This window comes from Momordica charantia (assembly GCF_013281855.1).
Source record: "Momordica charantia cultivar OHB3-1 chromosome 8 unlocalized genomic scaffold, Mcharantia_2.0 BLBB01000008.1, whole genome shotgun sequence".
Lineage (NCBI taxonomy): Eukaryota > Viridiplantae > Streptophyta > Magnoliopsida > Cucurbitales > Cucurbitaceae > Momordica > Momordica charantia.
In genome coordinates this window covers 4,716,327-4,737,363 of record NW_028275166.1, presented here as the reverse complement: position 1 = coordinate 4,737,363, position 21,037 = coordinate 4,716,327, and the positions used below count along the sequence as shown (strand labels likewise).

General features: G+C 31.5%; 2 protein-coding genes and 1 pseudogene across 2 annotated transcripts; 1 reads left to right on the top strand and 2 right to left on the bottom strand.

Moving 5' to 3' along the window:
- Positions 1 to 2,966: 2,966 nt before the first annotated feature.
- Positions 2,967 to 4,094, bottom strand: LOC111004778 (putative carbohydrate esterase At4g34215). Its single transcript, XM_022275959.2, has one exon. The coding sequence runs from the start codon at positions 3,909 to 3,911 to the stop codon at positions 3,048 to 3,050; it is 864 nt and encodes a 287-aa protein (XP_022131651.1). The 5' UTR covers positions 3,912 to 4,094; the 3' UTR covers positions 2,967 to 3,047.
- Positions 4,095 to 11,373: 7,279 nt separating this feature from the next.
- Positions 11,374 to 12,654, top strand: LOC111005174 (transcription factor MYB44). Its single transcript, XM_022276587.2, has one exon. The coding sequence runs from the start codon at positions 11,476 to 11,478 to the stop codon at positions 12,319 to 12,321; it is 846 nt and encodes a 281-aa protein (XP_022132279.1). The 5' UTR covers positions 11,374 to 11,475; the 3' UTR covers positions 12,322 to 12,654.
- Positions 12,655 to 13,208: 554 nt separating this feature from the next.
- On the bottom strand, positions 13,209 to 13,661 carry LOC148209408 (F-box protein GID2 pseudogene; annotated as a pseudogene).
- Positions 13,662 to 21,037: the final 7,376 nt, after the last annotated feature.

Below are 21,037 nucleotides of genomic sequence, written 5' to 3'. Positions count from 1 at the left end.
TGAGGTCGAAGATAAATCATCACACCCTCATACTAAAAAAAAGAATTGCATAAATTTTCGTTCGACTTTTTTCAATTCTCTCTCCAAAATTTGTATCCATTTACTTTGTCTTAATAATTTGTGTTCACCGTATCCAGTAATTTTCTTACGTTCTAAATTTAGGAATATAGAAATGAACGTTATAATTTTTCGGAAGCTCGATTGAATTCTACTTAAATATTAAAATTAGATAAACACCACAATTGAAGTTTCTAATTTATTGATTATAGGTTTTTCACATTTACTTAAACTGTATTCGATGTTCTTAAAATATTGATTGGTTCTTTTAAAAGAAAAGAAGAAAAAACTCTACATCGACCCAGCAATAGTGATATTTCAATTAAAGCCCAATGGGCTGGGATCAGACGGCTCATCAAAATTGCTGACCCAAATCCAAAGAACAGTGGAAACAGACCCAAATGTTTGTTTGACCCACAATTGCGAGCCCAGTAAACCCAAAATATAGTGTGGCGTAACTTTTTTGGACCAAATATTAGAATGAACAACATTACAAAATTCCTATTTAAAAAATGAACCATTCAAATTCAAATTAAGCTCAAACTTGAACTCAAATGAAATGTAAACAGAATTGTGGTGTAGAAATTTCTCCTAAAAATACTATATAAGTCGCAAACAAAAGAATGAATTATACTAATGGCCACTGCCTCCATTATTTTCCCATAACATATATAATATAACATACAAGATACATGCAACCGGAAAAGAAGAAAATTGCATGTTATGTTATATATATAATTCTATATTCCTTTCAGTTGTGGCTTCTGTCCTTCCCCTTACCAAAAATAGCATCCTTGGCAGATCGGAGGGTGTTAGCCACGACGGCGCCTGCACTTCCCAACACGCCTCCGGCGTCACCTTCCTTTTTACTTTTAGTTAGATGAACCACCGTCGTCGTGTTTTCGCTTCTGGGCTGCTCCTGGCCGCTCTGCCCCGCCGGAGAACGCTGATCCACCGTCTCCACGTTCGTCTCCACCGCCCCTCCCTCGTTTATCCTCTCGGACCCCTTCAAACATTATACATGTAAATAGCTCTGATACCATGTAAACTTTTTATATAATCCCATTTCATAATTGAAATAGAAAATTTAATTCAAATGGTATAATTTAAACTACATCTAATACAAATCTAATTATAATTCACAATCAATCAGATCAACATACCTGCGTTTGGTGCATGTTGTAGCAATAGCAATTTTCTGGAAGGAGACTTCCCAAAACCAAAGTTCTCAAAAGCTGCCACTGAGATTTAAGAGAGAGTGATGATATAGCAATTAATTTGGTGCATCTAAAATGACACGTTGTGTATGCCGTGGCAGCTGCCTAGTTCTTCATGAAGGAGTGCTGACACCTGGCCCTCTAGGCCTTCCCATTTCTAGTTATCATATCTTCTAGTTGCATAATTGTTTATGTATATACTTTTTCCCTTTTACTTTAACCTATGCTTATTTTCACAAGAATGATGGGTAAAACTCGGGTATTGATACATTGTGGATGTCGGTGGTTGTCTAATAAGTAATATATAATATAATTTTTTTTTTTGTTTTAGTTTATTTTATATAAATTAATACAAAATATTTTTAATTTTTAATAAATTGTTTTAAAAAATTAATCATACAAAAGATAATTCTTATAAATAAAGAAATATACATATTATTTCAAGCTTCATCTTTTTTTTTTTTTATTTATAAAGAAAAATTAGCCATATTTTTTATGGAATAAATTAATAATCAAAATATATAAGTTGATATTTATCCTATGAAGTGAAGTTATTAGTAATTTATTAGAAGAGTTAATTAATTAGTTGGAAGGTAGTTATTATATTTTATTTTCTTCCCTGATGTATTATTTAAAGTCTTGATGTACAGTTGTTATTGAGTGTGAAACAAGAGAAGAGTACATTTCACATTTCACAGCTAAAAGTAATTTAATACATTTATGAATTTTGGAATAGGTAACTTATATAAATCATTTCTACTCGTGAAGCCTCATCTATCAAAAGTTTGGATCTGTCACAGTAATCACATCAATAGAATTAATGACAAGCCTAAATGGAGGCGCTAGCTGCGACTTGCACAAAAGCAACACAAACATCCCGATATCCAAGAGTAAGTAAGGATTTGCACAAAAGGAACACAAACATCCCAACGTCCAAGAGTAAGTAAGGATTCAAGCTCATAGATCGTGTGTTTAGGGTTTTTGGTTTAGGTTTAAGTTTAGGTTTTAGGTTTGAGTTCGGGTTTGGGTTTAGGGTTGAGTTCGAGGTCGATTATCTTCAGGTTGATCAAAGAGAACTTGGACAATTCTTTGATTCATCTAGTCCCATCTCAGACGTAGGTCCCTTAGATCCATGTGTCATGTTAGAATTTTAACCTCGAATAAAGACTACGAATTTGGTAAATGACGATATATAATAAATTTGTAGAATCTAAGTATATGAATCTGAAAATAAAACTAAAAACTGGATAAGAAAGTTGTTAGGAGAGGAGAGAAGGAAATAGTAGGAGGGAGAATATTAGAGAGGGAGAGGGGAAGAAGAACTAGAGTTAGAAAAATCTAAATTCATGTTATTTAATTTGTGTTTAAATTACGGACGTAAGCGAGTTGACTTGATTTTTTTGCCAATATCGAATCAATCTATATTGATCTTTGTTTTAGTTTTATATTTATCAAATCAAATTAAAATATGTTCCTTTGGTTTCGTTTTTTTTTTTAAAGCGTTGTTTTATAATTATAGTACATTAGATTAAACAATATTTTACTAAAAAATTATAATATACGTTATACTTGTATATTTTAATCAAAATACTAGTTATTTGATTATATTTTATTTATTGAATTGATACTCGGGTGGGCTTTCTTGATATTAAGATGGCAAAACCGTCGGGAATTTCCATAGAGATGAGGGGGTAAGAAAGAAGGGGAAGGATGATTTTATTGAGATAACACATAAAAGAGTTAATACAGATTAGAGATGGAAAAACGATGAGATTAGAGTAGGTGGCCATAATTGGAGAGGTAGGTATCAGCCAACCATTTGCCCAACGCAATCTCAGTCTTGATATTAAAATGACCACGATCTAGGTTAAAGCCTTCTGCGGTGGTAGTGTTCACCAATTTCAAGGCGTCGATGGTCACCACGTTCGGTAGCTCCCGTTGGACTGCATCTTCTGCTGCCCTCACTGCTGGCAAATCATGCGTATCATGCTTCATAAACGTGTCATAGACAGCTATTTTTACTAGAATGATGGGTAAAACTCTAGGCTTGATATCATTGCGGATATCGGTGAAGAACTTCTTTAGATTGTTTTTGTATCTTTCAGCAGTGTCACTACTAGCTGCATCGCTTTCTCCTTGCAACCAGAAAAGAGCACGCACCACTCCACCTTCTCTATCTGATGCTTGAATTCGTTCAATGAAATTCTTGTAAAATGTCGCATTAGGATTGCTAGGATTTTTTACCCATTGTTCGATAAGAGTGCCACCTCTAGCACAAGGGACTAAACCCACAGAGCCGACCTTTGACCCTCCTTTAGCCTGGAGCTGGTGAGCAAATGCGATGGCTGGACCGACCCCGACTGTCTTGCCAATGTCAATGCCTCTATGGACAGGCTCTCGTGCTACCTCCCATTGACGCTCAGGGTTCAATCGAAGAATGGATGGGTCTGGTTGAGACTCGGGTGGGACATACCCATCCCACTCAAGATCGCCCGTTCGATTTTTCTCAACCCCACCTCGACCAGCCATGTTGCTCTGACCAGCGAGGATGAATATGTTTTTAGGAGAAGTAGCCCCTGAAAGGGAGGGGCCAAATAGCATCATACATAACATGATTGATAGTCTCAACAAAGCCATATTGACCCCTTGTGTCTGTGCAAATAGACACCCAAAAGAAAGGGTAAATGGATGGAAACAACTTTTTCTTGTCTTTAAAAATATGTAACCTTTCCTTCGTGTCTATTTGCACAGACACAACTACTCCCCCAAAAACTCTTTTTATCTGTTTTACTTTTTGTTGTTGGATGATCCTTGCCTCTGCCTTTCTTCCTCAGTTATCCTCACTTTTTATACTTAATTTTGTTCTATTTTCAGTACGATAGAGTTTTCACAGTTAAATTCTACCCGGTTAGTATTTGTGGGTTGTGAGTGCTTGCCGGCTAATATTTTGGATCCCACCCAATTTGTCAAATCTATCTATATATAGTACTAAATAAAAAACTTCAGCTAAGACACATTTCAATTTGTATTTTGGTTAAATTATAAGTTGTCTTGATAGGGTTTTTTTCCCCTAATGATTTACTTTCATTTTTAATAGAGTAAAGTCGTTAGTTTTGTTTGTTTAACCTTTATGTCACATGTTGCCTCTATTATTTAATTAAGAATTGGTTCGAAATTAGTTATTATAATTTCCAATTTGTGTCTAATGAGTAAATTATTATGTTACATGTTGCCTCTATTATTTAATTTAGAACTGGTTCGAAATTAGTTATTATAATTTTCAATATGTGTCTAATGAGTAGCACATAAAATTTAAAGTTCAAGAACTTATTGGAAACTTTAAAAGTTTAATTGCAGACTTAATACGTAAAAAAAAAAAAAAGAGAAGAATTTATTAAAATAAAAAATATATAGTAATAAGCAAACACAACTCTAAAAGTTTAAGACCATACTTATAATTTAATTTCCTTTTTCATATCCTTATATTCACGTGAATTTTATTTTTAAAAAATTAAGGATATCATTTGTAAGAAAATATTATCTTAATTAATGGAATATCTATCTATTTTGCGTTTCAATAATATTTTAATATGTAATGTGTTATTCTTCAACATTGGAAAAGTCTTTTAAGTTTTCAGCATATAATCACTTATAATTTTGACAATTTACAAAAATTATATTTTCTAGTTCTTTTTGGTTTTGAAGAATGTGTTAAAATTGTGGTGATATATCTCACAATTAGATTAGATTTACTATTAAAGAGGAAAAAGGAAGTATTTTGATTTTCCTAATTAATTATGGTGACATGCTTACTTCTACATGAAGAGTATAGAGTCCGTAAATGATGATATATTACAAACTTTTAGAATCTAAATATATATGACTTCTGAAAATAAAACTAAAACTTGATAAAAATAATCGGCCAGGGAGAGCGAAACTTAATTTCTATAAAAGAAAATTAAAGACAAAAGCAAGCTTAGTTAATGTGCCATGAGATATATGTTGAGTTGGAAAAGAGCCAGCCATTTATAAGCGGACATGTGGCGGAAGGAGATGATAGTGATTCGATGATGGAGGAAAAATTTCTGGTACTACGAGAATATTATAGTCCTTTCCATTCATGACTTGTTACATCAATATTGTATTAATGATAATGTGAGGACAGTCTACCATATTAAAAAATTATTTATAAAAACAAAATCATCGTGGGAACAAAGCAAATATGATATTATTGTAATCCTGGAAAATTTCTCATTAAGTTCACACTGTATGTCCAAAAAAAAAATTAAGTGTGATTGGCTTAATTGGACCAAGAGTTCAAAGCACAACACGTGAATCTTGAAATTCAAAAAAGAATAGAAGAAAACTTAACTTTCTTTTTTCTTTTCTAAAATTCCATAACCCTCCATCAGTCACACTAGGAATGTGTTGGTCGATTGTGTCGGTAAGACATTTCACAGAAGAAATTCCAGTATTATGTTAGTATCATACATCCTTTATTCACACTATAATTTTATCTTAGAAATAATTTTTTTAATTTTTAATATGATGTTCATGTACAAGCAATGAATGGAAGAGAGTATAGTACTCCCGTAATACCATAAACTTTCCCATTTGTCATACACGTCATCAATTGATATCATTTATTCATTGTAGTCATGTCATTCATACTAGGAGTGACCATTAATCGGTCAGGATTGATTTTGTACCAAAAATGGGTCCCAGTTAACATCGAGTTTAGCTCATATTATTCAATCTAGGAAAATAAAAGTACACGTTAAAAATGTTATGGAAATGAAAAAATTTATTTCATGAATTAGAATGAGGTAGTTTTAATCTTAATAAATAAAAGAAAAAAGGCGCAAGATAATATGTTTGGGAAGATGAAAAATAAAATAGAAATGTCGTAGGCTTAAAATTTTCATTTATAATACAATATATAGAGAGAGATTTAACAAATTAGGTGGGATTCAAGATGATTAAGGCCCACAGAAGACACTAAAAAACCACACATTTTAAATAGAACTTTGAGAGCAAAACAAAATTAAAAATAGAAATAAATTTTTGAGTATAAATGGTGAGGAAGGATCAGCCAACAAACAAAAAGTAAAACAGACGAGAGTTTTCCGAGGGGGACTAGTTGTCCATCAAGCGAAGATTACATATTTTTTTAAGACATGAAAAAGTTTTTCCATCCATTTATATATATTTTTTTTTTCTGTGTCTATTTACATAGATAAGGGTCGATATGGCTTTGTTAAAGACTATTAATCATGTTATGTATAATGTTATTTGATTCCTCTCTCTTAGGAACAAATTCATCTTTGTCTGGTCAGAGCACATGACTGGTCGAAATGGGTTAAAAGAATCCAAGAGAGTTTTTATTAGACTCAAAACAATAATTTAGATTGACAAAAAAAAAAATTACCACTTAAAATGGGATAGATTACCAAACAAATCAATGTTAAAAAAATAAAAAATAAAAAATGTTTAACTTTTTCAAATTTATCACACAATGCTTAATTATGATATCCCAAAATGTATATCATAAAAAGACATTTTGTTTTCTTGAAACTCATATTCTTTTAGTATTATAAGTGGGATAATGTAACTTCTAAACTCTTGATTAGAGATAAGTGATAAGTGTCAATGAATATTGAGCTAGGTTCATGTTAGTTTCTTGAAACTCATCACAATTGTCAAAAAACAGGTCAAATATTAGAATGCATTTAATTGGTGATTTGAAAATAAAAATTTGAAAACAATGGATTAAATAAAAAATAGAGTTGTATTTCATATATTTTAAGTATTTTTATATATGTGTTTGGTAGCAAATTTGAAAACTAAATCTTAAATCTAAAAGATTACTCAAATTGTTTAATAATATATATTTATAAATTAGTTTCAATTTAAAATATTATTAAATTAATGTGTTATAGATTTTGTTGAATTATTATTTTATAATATTTAATTTTCAATATATTATATTTTTATTTTTAATTTTAACAAAAACGAAATGAGTTTATAACATGAAATAGTACCTTTATCAATGTTTTTATATATATTTTTTAATGTAATGATGTATTTTAAGGTTTAAAATTCAAAATCTAATTTCTAAAATTTCTACTATTTGTATGACAAAATCTCAAAACAGTTTTTAATAATAATTCTACCATAAATCAACTGAATAGAGAAGTTGAATTGCATATCAAGCCCTAAGCTAAGTAACTTCTTCATTCCTAAACTAGGTCTGAAGCCCCATCATTTATTTGAAATATAATATTTTATAAACAATTAACTCAATATAGTTAGTGAAATAAAATTAATCCAAACTTTGAAAAGATTGCCCTAAAATATCCAGGGGTATGGAGCCTCTCAATGATGTTATGATAAAATAAAATGTGTAGACTTGAAACGCACCGTTTTATTTGACAGTGGCTCGGCTAGGATTAGTATTACGATCCTTTTTTAAATACATTTCCAAGATCCAATGCTCATTAACATATATCAATTATCATCACAATACCTTATCTTCTGCATAATTTATATTCCAAACACCTTCCTGACATTCTTTAATTATTGGCTTTATTTTTTAAACGTTACCAAATGCAAATGCAAAGGCAAAAAAATAAAATATATATATATATATATATATATATATCAATGTTTCATTTAGAGAAATATTAATTTATTTGGTGGTTTGGTGGCTGCCTATATAAAACAAAGCGCACTACTTGTTTAACAACAATGTCTGTCGTTTTGTCTAGAAGAAGAAACACAACCACTTTCCCTTATTATAAATCACATGAAATTTCACCTCTTTAACCCCTTTTTCTTTTTTATTAAAAATGTCTCTGATTTGATTACCCTTTTGGTAAAATTTCGTTTATGTATAACTTTTTCCAGACAACTATTTTGTTTATAGATTTTATCATTATGGGGTGATCTAACCATCCTTGAAATAAATGAGAAGGTAAAGAAATGCAGGAGAATATACTTAAAATATTAATGTAAGTTTACTATTGTTGGGATTTTTCATGCGTAAATGATAGGTTCACTGCGAGAAATAAAATCACGCATACAAGAGAAGAAAATAGAGACACCAAACCTTATTAGAAAATCATTTGGTTTTAGGGAAAAAGATCCACGGTGAATATAATAGCTAATTAGCTTGCATCACTTTCTTTTCTAGTTGTAACTACATAATGCAACAAAATATATCATTCTTGAATCCTGGCTAACAATCGATACATAAAAATATCATTCAAGATAGAACAAAAAAAAAATATGACTTACTGATAAAAGCGATACAAAGAAATCCTATCGAAAGATAAATTAACTAATTGAGCCACTAGACATCAAAGAAAACTCTTCTTCAGCTACATGGACGGCCACACAAGCTATAGCTATTTCTCCAACTTTTTCCTATTTTCATTTTTAAGTCATTAACTTAATATTTGTTCATCCAGTGGTGGGCTTAATAGAATTTATATGAACCCTCGTTTAAGAGGTAAAATTTCAACAAAACCAAAAGTGGCAAGATTAAGTAATTATTTTATTGAAAAGTTAGTCGAGATAAATGTAAATTACCTAAACTCCCATAAATGTAAAATAGGATATTCAATTCCATATATACAAAGTACATCTATAGCCTCGTTAGATTAAATAAGTAAAGCAGAGTTATTTTAACTTTTTCTTTTCTTGTGGGTGGACCTACAATATTGTATCTCTTTAAATTAATATGTTAGGTGAAAAACAACAAGATCATGTGGACTTATGCATGAAAGTGGGAACATTATTAAACAGAGTCCTAATATTTTGTACCGGTCGTTTCTTAACTACATTATTAAGGAATATTGATAAAGTATAGGCAAATGTTTTGTCAATAAAGTTGTTCAAAATCCTGTTCAACTTCATTCAAAAAATAATTATACCCTCGTAGAATTGTAGATTAATTGTTTTGCTAAATACTGATTAGCAATTATTAATTCAAGTATTTTTTTAACTTTTTGATATTTTATTCTCTTTGCCTAGATTTGCCGTCGTTCCTAAATTCTCACTGCCAGATTCTTTTTATACAAAAGTTAGTGAGATTGAGAAATCGGAATGTTGATGAAATCTTAAAGTTAAATTAAATAATAAATTTGCTTTTTATCTTTTGGTTTAGAAAATGTGCTTCATAATTAAAAGATTACTTTATTTTCAAAAATGTTACTAAAATATTAGCCAAAATAAAAGTGGTAAAGTAGTTTTTTTTTTTTAATTTAAAAAATGGTTGAAATTTGACTAAAATTTTTTGGTACTTTAAAAAGGTTAAAGCTTTAACCCGTTGGTATTATTATTAATTTTTTTATTATATTTTACAATTTGAATTTTTTTTATTATATTTTCTTAAGAACACAAGTGTGATTCCTTTCATAGTACATTGTTTGGGAGAACAGTGTAAGTGTAGCTGTCACATTAATAGTGTAAATTTTACTTTTTTTTGTTTTCTTGCTGAAATTTCAATTTATTTTTATTAATTTTTTTAGCTAACAATATCTAGAGATTGAGTATTTAATATTTCATTTGACTATATATCTCAACAATTAATTGTTAAACTAAACTCAAGTTCGACAATGGTTATTATTGATAGAGATGGATTGGGAGTACACCGAAGTATGCTCTGTATTTATTTCCAAAACGTTAGTTTATATTAATTTAATTCAATGTCATTTTTTTTTGGATATTTTTCCCATTTTTTCCCTAAAGTTTGGGTAAAAATTTCAATTTATGATCTTTTGATATAAGATATATTTTTTAATCCATTGAAATATATTCGAGCTTTCTCACCATTTAATTTGGAGGATGAAAACAGAAGAAATAATAAAAGTTACATGAAATGAGAAATTTTTTAATATTACGATAGTATGAATACTCTTTTCATTTATTTTTTGTCACATCAACATCATATTAAAAATGACACGGAGTTTACTGAGATTAAAAATTATTTATAAAAATAAAATTATAGTATGAATAAAAGTATTATGTAAGGTTTTAAATAGTGATATCAATAGAAATGATGAATTTATCAATTTCATGAAAATATCGATAAAATATCAATAAAATGTCGACATCCAATTTGGATATGTTTGTAAAGATTATGAAAATTCTTTCCAATTCTTTGCAATTTTTTTTTATATTTTGTGAAATTCTATAAAAATACGATTTATTGCCTTATATTGACGTTGAAGCCACAGAAATACGTGGACCGAAAATTAATACCTTTGTACTCTTGTACTCACGTAGTATCAGAAAATAACTCAGGTAAAAGTGGGAAAAGCGGTGGAGGGCATTTTGGCAGTTTCTTAGAGCAAGATGGCAAATTCCACGTGGCGGTTGATAATTGGTTTATGCACAGAGTTTACAGGCTGGACTGACATGATAGCAAAGCAAAGCAAGGGCGTTCTTCCCGCGATTCTGCTAGTGAAGTTTTGTCGTTCTTGGCCAGCTCAGCAACTCATTGCGATTTGTAAATATCTTTAATATTTATAATTAATCATTTCCAAATGCTGTCCAGCCTGTCTTGGTCAAAGTCCTCCGCTCCCATCAAATTTCCCAACCGTACTCTCTTTTATATTATTCTTATCTTCTTTATTTTTTTTAATTTTAAATTAACTTAACAGTTAACACCACGTTCGAATTTAAATTTAACCTCTTTTCCAACGGCTCCCTCACCGCACCGCCCTTCCCATTATCATAAATAAATAATCGTTAAAAGTTAAACCAAACTAACGGATAAATTAGGAGTTTAATTACATAATTTTCACTCCCAATTAAAAGCGTGGACTCGGAGGATGGATGCGGTTACTTTCTTTGGTTTTTACCATTCCGTGAATTTTGCTAATTCCGTAAATAACTGTTGTGTTGTGTCTGTGTAGGTAAGGCAGTTTTATAACGGGTCCCAGCTACGCTCCAAACGCACGCGAAAATTTATCGACACGTGTCTTTGACAGCTGTATCCGAATAACTACCTTCCCTCGAAGCATCCTCTACTGCGCAACCGGCTCAACCGGTCATTCTTTTCTTTTCTCATATAAATAACCTCTCCCCCTTCTTCTTCACTGCTTCTTTAACAAACAGGGTGAGGCTCCGCCTCCACCGCTTCCTTCCTTCGCCTCTTCTTCTTCTTCATCTTTTCTTCTGTGAGAATTTTTGTTCGATGGATTCTGTGAGGAAAGATGCAGAACGGATTAAAGGTCCGTGGAGTCCTGAAGAGGACGAGTCGTTGAGGAGGTTGGTTGAAAGCTACGGGCCGAGGAATTGGTCGTTGATCAGCAAGTCCATTCCTGGTAGATCTGGAAAATCGTGCCGTCTCCGGTGGTGTAATCAGCTTTCTCCTCAGGTGGAGCACCGGCCGTTTACTCCCGAAGAGGACGACGCCATTAGCAGAGCGCACGCCAAGTTCGGGAATAAATGGGCCACGATTGCTCGCCTGTTGAATGGCCGCACCGATAACGCCATTAAGAATCACTGGAACTCCACGCTGAAGCGTAAATGCTCCGCCATGGCTGAAGATTTCAACGACGCCGACACGCATCAGCCTCTGAAGAGATCTGCGAGCGTTGCTACGCCCTCGGTCGCGTCCGGGTTCGCGTTCAACCCGAGTAGTCCATCCGGATCCGATTTGAGCGACTCGTCTCCGTCGCCGCCACACGTGTACAGACCCTTAGCAAGAAGCGGTTCGGTTGTTCCGTCGAATCATCAGTCCGATGATCCTGCTACCTCACTCAGCCTCTCATTGCCAGGAATAGGATCCAGTTCATCATCCGGGTATGGGTCGGATTCAGTCGCGAGCCCGACCCGGACGATGGTTCAAGTTCAGGCACCTCCCGCGTGGTACGAGAAAGAGTTATTTAGCGCCGATTTTTTAGCTGCGATGCAGGAGATGATAAAAATGGAAGTGAGGAAGTACATGTCTGGGATTGAACACAACGGCTGGCGTTTTCAGACCGATGCCATCAGAAACGCCGTGGTTAAGCGTATTGGAATAAGCAAGATCGATTAGCACGGTGGCAGCAACAAAACCAAAACGAGACGAAACAAGAAAACCCCCTTCGAATTTTACAACTCCCTCCGTCTTCCATTTTCAACTACAACAAAATCACAATAATTTTGGCTGTGTACAGAGAAAGACAGCGACCACGAGAAACAGAGACAGGGAGAGAGTCAATGGATGCTGCGCATCTGACTTCCAATTTCAACACAAGCTCGTCGTGAATTAAAAAAAAAAAAGAAAAAGAAAAAGAAAAACGTCTCAAGTTCCTTTAATCTTTGAATTACTATAAATCAAATCAGTTAAAAGGGAAAAAAAAATCTAAAGTTTTAGTAGACCTTGAAACCCAAGTTCTATTCTACCGATTCTCTGTAAATTCCATGAGACCCATAACTCCTTTTTTTTTTCTTCTTGTTAATTTGTTATTTAGGGCCCACGCCAAACGATGAATCTATTTGGTACAGAACCATTTGGCTCTGAAAGCTGTCGCCATTAAAAACCAAGTCAATGTAGAAACTCGAAGGAAATTTTACGTTACCGAGCTGTCAACAGAACCATAATCGTTACTTTCAATATCAAATTAAGTTTCAGTCAAATGTCGCAAAATCCTTCGTCCTTTGACAAAGTCTCCCTTCAGCGCGACCCGAAGCAAAACCCCCCTCAGGCAACAGTAACAGTTGGCATGAAAAAGCCACAGTATTTTAAAATCACAAGCAACTACCCAAACTCAATTGACGGGAGAAAAATCCGTCAGTTGGTTCAAACCAAATCCAAATGATCTTTTACAACAATCTCTAATACAGCGGAAGAAAATAAAGATTACAAAAAAAAAAAAAAAGGAAACAAAACCCAGATAAAATCCAGAACATATTAGATAAATCTGAGATGGAAATGAAATTTCATGTGGGTGTGTTTTTGAATTTCATCTTCTCGTAGTAGCGAATGGAGAGAAGAGAGAGGGAGAGATGAACCTCGTCCCTCCCCCATCGATTACAGGGCGTGGATCCAATAATTGGCGCAAACGGGTAAAGAGAGTGCAAGCGACGGAAGCCACCAAGCGCCAGCACCACGGACCGTAGCTGTTGGTTTCCGCAGCCGAGGTTAGCCCAGTGTCTGGTGCAGATCAGCTCCCACAGCCGCTCGTCCTGCGCCGTCTTGTACCACTGCTTGCTCACGCCCGCCGCCGTCGCCAGCGTCCTCGCATCCACGTGCTTCAGCACCTCGAACAACAGATTGTCGTCTAAATTCGCCAACCCAGCGACTTGGGATGCGTCATCCTCCGACTCTGACCTCCACCACTTCAGCTTCTTCGTATTGCTGCCGGAATCATTGCCGGAAAAAGGCCGCTTCATCGTGGAAAATGCGAATCTAGCACATGGGAATTGGGAAATTTGTTGGTGGGTTTGGTTTGGTAATGGTTCGATTCGAGTACTGAACGAGGAACATTGGACATGAAATTTTTTTGGGGGAGTGGTGAAAGAAATCAAATAGGAATGGGAGAAGTTGGTAAAGTGATGCAAATTGTCTGAAAAAGTTTGGAAGACGACAAATTTGGAATTGAATGCGCTTCCAACCTCTAACGAAAAGACCGTTTCCACCTTTATTTGTCAAAAATTAAAATAAATAAATGAAAGAAATCTCCCCATTTCGTGTGCCTTGCGTGAAGGAACGGCTTAACTTATTCGACAATATACGCCATTTTTTAAATTAATATGTCTGTCGGACAATGCCAATCGTCATCTTCATTCTTTACCTTATATTTGTTCAAGTAATAGTTATAATTACTTCCATTTTTTTCATTTTTTCCCACTAAAGCTTATCAATTTGAATACAAATTTTTTTATTTTAAATGCTAAAGTTCAATGAATTCTAAGAAAAATAGTTGATGACTCATGTACTTTGAAATACGATTAACTTTTAAGTATTAATGTTGAAGTCTACAAAGGAGAGCTACTAAAGTGAGAGAGATGTAAAGGAAGACCTTATATTACACGCTCTTTAACCAGTATATGTGGCTCCAATATATGTTTAGATCAGCATGGTGAGGTCATATCGTTAATAATTAATAGTCAAAATTTTGACACAAAGTAAAGTGATTTTTTTTTTTTTAGTTTAGGAATTAAGTAGATATTTTTAAAATTTAAAAAGACAAGTTTATAAATTAAAATAGCCTTTTAAAAGTTAAAATAATAAACTGAAGCCAAAGTGATGGTAAGCCATAAGTAATATTTGTTTAGAAAATTAAGATAGGGTGTCAAAATGCTACAATATTTTATTTAAAAAATTGTTTCTAAATATTGTTAAAAAACAGAAACAAAATTTTACTTTACGTACTATTACCGAGTAACCCCTTACCAAATATGTTTAACTTTAAAATGGAAAATAAGTTCTTTAAAGTTATACCGAAATGTTACTTTAATAATACAGATTACAAAATAAAGAAATTTTTTATGTACAAAATTCACATTTTTCAACTTGATGATTATGCATCAAATCAACCACTAAAAAAAAGCATCAACCAAAAAGAATTTGTCATATTGATTCAAGACAATATTTTCGAGAAGCACAATTGAGAATGACGCCATCAGGAGCTGACTAACTCGTCTTTTACAAAAAGTTATTTGGAGTTATCCTAAAATACAATCCAATATAATTTTAAATCATTTAACAATCAATTTATCAAAAATAAATTATTTTACAAATTTTCTCCTTACATTATCTAATAAAATAATAGAATAGCTACATCCTATTTCCACCTAAAAGCGCGTATTCCAAATTACGTAGTTGGTCTTAAAAAGTTATCCTAATTTTTTCTTCCAAGTTCCCTTGAGTTAATTTAATTTTTTATACTATTTTTTATTTTTAATAATTTAGCAAAGAATTCAAAATTTTTTTAAATAAAAGTACAAATATACTAAAGAAATTATTAAAAACAAACATAATTTTAAAAAATAAAAGGATTATCAAATAAAAATTATTAAAAACAAATATAATTTTAAAAAATAAAAAGATTATCAAATAAGGATTTAATGTTTAGGTTTCAGCATTTTTGTACATAACTTGGATTTTTGTTGGTTGGTGTTCTATGATTTGTTTTATTACTATTTTTTTAGTACAATAAATTGGAGGTATGAGATCTAAACCTCCGATTTAAAGAAAAAAAAAAGTAAGTGTAACTTATCACTGATATATATTCACCTTGGTTTGTAAGGATTTATTATTATTTTTTAAACGGATTTATTGGTTGCTTTATGGGCAATTTTCATACATATTTTTTAATATGCATTAATTGTAATGTTTATTAAAATTTAATCTAAAAGGATGAAATTAAAAGTTCAAATTGAAGGCTATTAGAAATTCTAAGTCAACTTATTGTTATATTTGTCGAATAAGAATATTTATAAAATTTAGGAGAAATTTCATTCAGCTCTCAACAAACCAATAACAAATGTAAAAAGATTTTTTTTAAGATTAATTAATTTAATAAATCAATCAATTAAAACTATTTTTTTTGTTTTGGTGAAAAAATATAAAGAGCCACTCGAGCAATAGCCAATATTGTGTCATAATGACTGAGGTTCTTGCCAGAAAAATCCTCACATCAATCAACTTTTAGAAAAACACTCTGTTCTAATAAATCCAACCCAACTCAATCTATTATCTTGATTAAAAGAGATAAAATCTGTCAAAGCGAGTATAGTACAACGATAATTGTCAATATAAACATGGCTCACATAGACACTATAATTTTAGGTTCAAGGTTCAACTCTCCGTATGGTTACGTGTTCTATTTCACTCCTCGTTCGACTCTAGCTCTGTGAAAAATTAAACCCCTAAAAACTCAAATTAACAAAGAACAAAATGCTAATTGCATTTTTATCTACCTTTCCTTCTCCCAACTATTTTTACAACATTAGTAAACAAATAATCCTCTTAGATAAATGCACTAGATGTCGTAAAATTAATCCCTGTATTTATTTAGCATGAAAAAATGTATAGATAATTAAACATATAAGATTTTTTTATTTCAAAATATAAGGTGGAGATTCCAACCTCTAACATTTTTGTCGTAGGCATTGTTGTAATAATGTCTTTTACTCGTATATGCACAAGCCCAATATTGGCTACTTTGCTCATAAGTGTGATTTAAGTAAAAAATTTTGTTTTATTATTTAATTAATTAATTTCTTTTAGTACAACACGTATTGGTGGAGTTCTAAGTCATAATCTAGAAATATATACCAATTAATTTTCAAAAGTTACTTTTTACCTTTTGTACTCCTTAATCTTTTGATAGCTAAAAGTCCGCCTAAATTCTATAAATATTTCTTATTCAACACATATAACTTCCTTCTATTTATTTATTTTTTTCTTTTGCAAAAATGTTCAATTTGTACTTCTAGACTTAACAAGTTTCAATTTCATTCTTTACCCGAACTTTTAATAAATATTGCAATTTTTTTAGTCTAATATATGGGGACGAGATTTAAACTCACGATCTTTTGATCGAAAATAATTGCTTACCGAGCTATGTTCAAATTGACAACTAATGTTACAATTAATAGATCTTAAAATTTTTTTGAATATTTCCCATAAATCAACAATAAATAATATAATATGAAAGGTAAACAACACTCAGAATTGTTAATTAGAGCATAGATCAATTGATTAGAGTACATACCTCTAATTAATAGGTTGTAAATTCAAACGTTCATCTTCAACTGTTGTTGCACAGTTGCACTCAAAATGATGTCAAAGAAATGCTCAAACCCAATTGTTAAAGCTTCCTTTGATAACTATTTTGTTTTTGAAAACTATTTTTGTTTTCTCGTAATTTGTTTGGTATATATGTTTTCACTTTTCTTTTAAACAAAAATTAAATTTAGTTAAAAATTGAATTTCTTTAACTAAAATTTTAAAATTAAAACAAGTTTTTTAAAACTTTTTTCCTCCAAAACTCGACTTAAATGTGAAATTATTTTTAAAAACTAGATAACGAAAATATATAAACACGTGTAAAAATATGTACAAGTACTGTTTATAAACCTAATTAACTTTAAAAAATAGAATGGTTATCGAAGTTAAAATACCCAAACTCGGCCACAAAATGAAAGATATATAAAAGACTCAAACTTATAACAACATATCCAAATCCAACTATTTAAAATCATCCAACACAATTAAGAGGACCAATACATGCAAATATACTATCTTTCCACTATAAAAATGTTTATAACTAATCACAAATATTAAAAAAAAACTAATTGTGGATAATAATTGCACAACTTATTAACATGATTCAACGGTAATTGACATATATCTTTTTTCAAAGTAAACAATAAGTTTAGAGAATTGTTGGTGAAAAAAATGGTATGTATCTATGATTTTTTTTTTTTTTTTTTTTTTTTTACAACTTGTGGGGTGGAGAATCGAACAAACAACTTTTTAATTGACATCTATATCAATTATCATTGAACTACACCACATGTATTCATGGACCATTTAAATATTGTTTGTTTGGTTAATTAATCATAGAACAAAGAAATGATATAATTGGGTTGGTGTGGAGTCGGCAGTATTGGCAATGGGCAAGGACAAAGAGTACAAATTATAGGACATGAACTTCTCCATCATCGTCTATATTCATACCATTGCGCACTAAAATTTTAATTTCCTAAATTATCTCTATCTTATCTTATCAATTCAATAATTGATATCGTATTATTTTAATTTCTAGAAATTTGTAAAAGAGAATATACTTAATTTTCTATATTAGTATCTCCCTCGAATCAGAGGAGTGCATGATAGAATGCATTTGGTTGGTAACATGAAAACAAGAGATTCAATAAATAAATAATTGTATTCTTTTTACGTGTTTTCAATTCTGTATTTGATAGCCGATTTGGAAATTGAATCTCAATTTAAAAAATTGTTTCAGGTGTATTTAGTATATCTTTGTGACTAAATATTTGGTTCAATCTAAAATATTATTAATCAATTTATTAACCTATCTACTCTAAATTTTATATATTATTTTTCAATATTATATAATTTATAATATATTAAATTTTACCTATTTTATTTTTAATAAAAATTAAATGATTTGTATAGCATGAAATAGTATATTTATCAAAAAAAAATTTATTCGTTTAATATAATTATACCTCTTAAAATTTTAAACTCAAGATTTGAAAAAAGTTGAAATATAATAATTTTCACTATTTGGATTACAAAATCTAAAAACGGTCCATTTATTAAATTTTTATGATTTTTAAATAGAAAGTTAACAAACGTGACTTGTTGGCGAGGGAATGGAGCCGAAGTTTTGACATAAAAATCGATTTTTTTTTCCCCTTAAAGAATGACGAAGGTAATAAATGAGATGAATCGGAAAATTCTTTAGTTAAAAAAAAAAAGTAATCAGAGATATGAAATTTTCTTTATCTAATCATTAACCTTTTTAATTCATTCCCCTCTTGGCCTCTCCCAAGTACCAAGTTCCAAAAATATATATTTTCTAGCATAAAGAGCAAATTTTATTTATTTATCTAATGAAATTTCTATTTCTCAAAACCTAGTACAAAAATGGGTAACCAAAAGCTGGTTTGGTAATCTTCTTATTTTTTGTTTCTTTTTTTTTTTACTTTGGAAAATATAAGAGTTTTCATTTTAAAAATTGTCTAAAATTTTAGAAATAATAAAATTAAGTATCTTTTTTGTTTCATGTTTTCAAATTTTTCCAAACATAAAAGTATTTTTTTTCTTATAAAATACATAATAAATATTGAAAAAAATAAAATATAGCGTAAAAATTTAAATATTTTATTTTAAAAATTAATTTTCATATAAAACTTATATTTTTTAATGCCAAAATTTTAAACAACAATAAACTAGAAAAAGTTACCATCTTTTTTTTTTAATTAAAAACCCAAAAAATAAAAAACAATCACAAAAGGTAATTCTATTGTTTTGTATTGATACAGAGGAACAAGAATATCATCAAATGAGTCAAATAATAATACTTATTATTATTTTTTTTTGTTGAGTTCAATATGTGTGGGGTGGAAATCTTACAACTTCTTGATCTATTGATATGTCAATCACAAATTGAGTTAGTTTCGCTGCCAAATAACTGGATTGCTTTAATTACAAACGAAATGTAAAACAAAAACGAAAAACGAAAAAATTTATACCAAGACAACTCCAAATTAATCATTCCATTAACACCATATCTTTTTGCAGTGGATCATCAGCTCAAATGGAGTTTAAGCGGCAAAAAAAGAAAGGAAAAAAAAATCCAGCATTTGGCCAGCCTTAGCCAATCATTCGATGCATAAACACAAGCTAAATATTCCAGCACTTGACTTCTCCTTCCATATATTTTCATCACTGACCACTTTATGATATCTCCATGTTATTTCCAGATCTTCAAAAAGTGTAATCAATCCAACTCCTCAAACAAATTAACGGCCTAATTACACGAAACTTCCATAAGATGATGAACCAACCCCACTCCCTAAACTTCAATTTCATCTCCAAAGTCCTTCATAAAATATAATGCAAAATACAAAAAGACACAACCGCGTGCCACCCTGCAGATCAGATATTGATGATACATTTTGAATAAGCTGTAAAAGCGTGTAATCTTTGGTTTTTGGGGCGGTGACCCTGCAAATTAAGGGCTCTGCCTCACCAATTTCTTCCCTTTTTTTTTGTTTTCCTCTTCTAGTGTGAACAACAGGGGTTTGAGTTTCCTCCAAGTCAATGTTCCCACAGCAGTCAAAGAAGTAGGTAAATTTAGATATATAAACTACACCACCGCCCCTGGTGATTTGGTGAAAAGCACTTTTGGTGGTTGTATTGTATGCAATATATAAAAGGCCAACTTCCCAAGTCCCTTTCATTTGCTAACACGCTTTGCTGAGAAAATTGGTGGTCTCAGATTCATATCCAAGGAATATAGGATGATGAAGCGCGGCTGTTTTGGAGTTGTTGCTGTGATCTTGATAATGTTGGGAATGGTGTTTGTTCATGTGGATTGCAGGCTGCTCCGATCGACGGTGGAGGCTCTCCCGACGGCCGGAATTGGACGGGGGAGAGTTATCGCCGTTCGTCGGAAGGTTGGCGGTGGTCGGAACGGCCCCGGGAGCTGGGCATTCAAGCATGCTTCTGGGCCTAGTAGGAGAGGCCCTGGACACTAGCTGAAGAAACTTCTGAATGAATTTGTGAAATTTGGTTTGTACGAGGAAATGAGGATTCTTTTCTTCTTTTTTTTTTTTTTTCACTTTTCAAATGTTTTATAGACTTCACAATTTTGGAGAGATCAGACATTATTTGAAGTTTGAACTCTGCCCATGCAAATAGTACTTGGCTTTGTATTGTATTCTTGAGATCAAAATGTATAAATTTTTACGTTAAAACTGTGAGTTGGCATCCTCAGAGCCATCAAATTACGTATTTCGATCTTTTGTTCTTACTGCTCTCAAGTAATCTGGAAATATGCGGGTCAGAAATACATATTCTGGGATGTCAGTTTACCAGCTTTCAAACTAACAAGATGTACTGGGTTTGTGTTTGCTAAAGCAATTAAAATCCAGTATCCTTCCAAAACAAAGGTCGCAATTATTTAACTAGACTAGTGAGGTAAAAATTCCAACGCTCAAGTTGGTTATCAAAAATGAATTATGCATAATGTCGAGGAGTCGTTGACAATTGGTTTGAGTTAAGT

Excerpts from the sequence above, each read along its gene's own strand:
- LOC111004778 (XM_022275959.2), bottom strand. The coding sequence starts at position 3,911 with ATGGCTTTGTTGAGACTATCAATCATGTTATGTATGATGCTATTTGGC.
- LOC111005174 (XM_022276587.2), top strand. The coding sequence starts at position 11,476 with ATGGATTCTGTGAGGAAAGATGCAGAACGGATTAAAGGTCCGTGGAGT.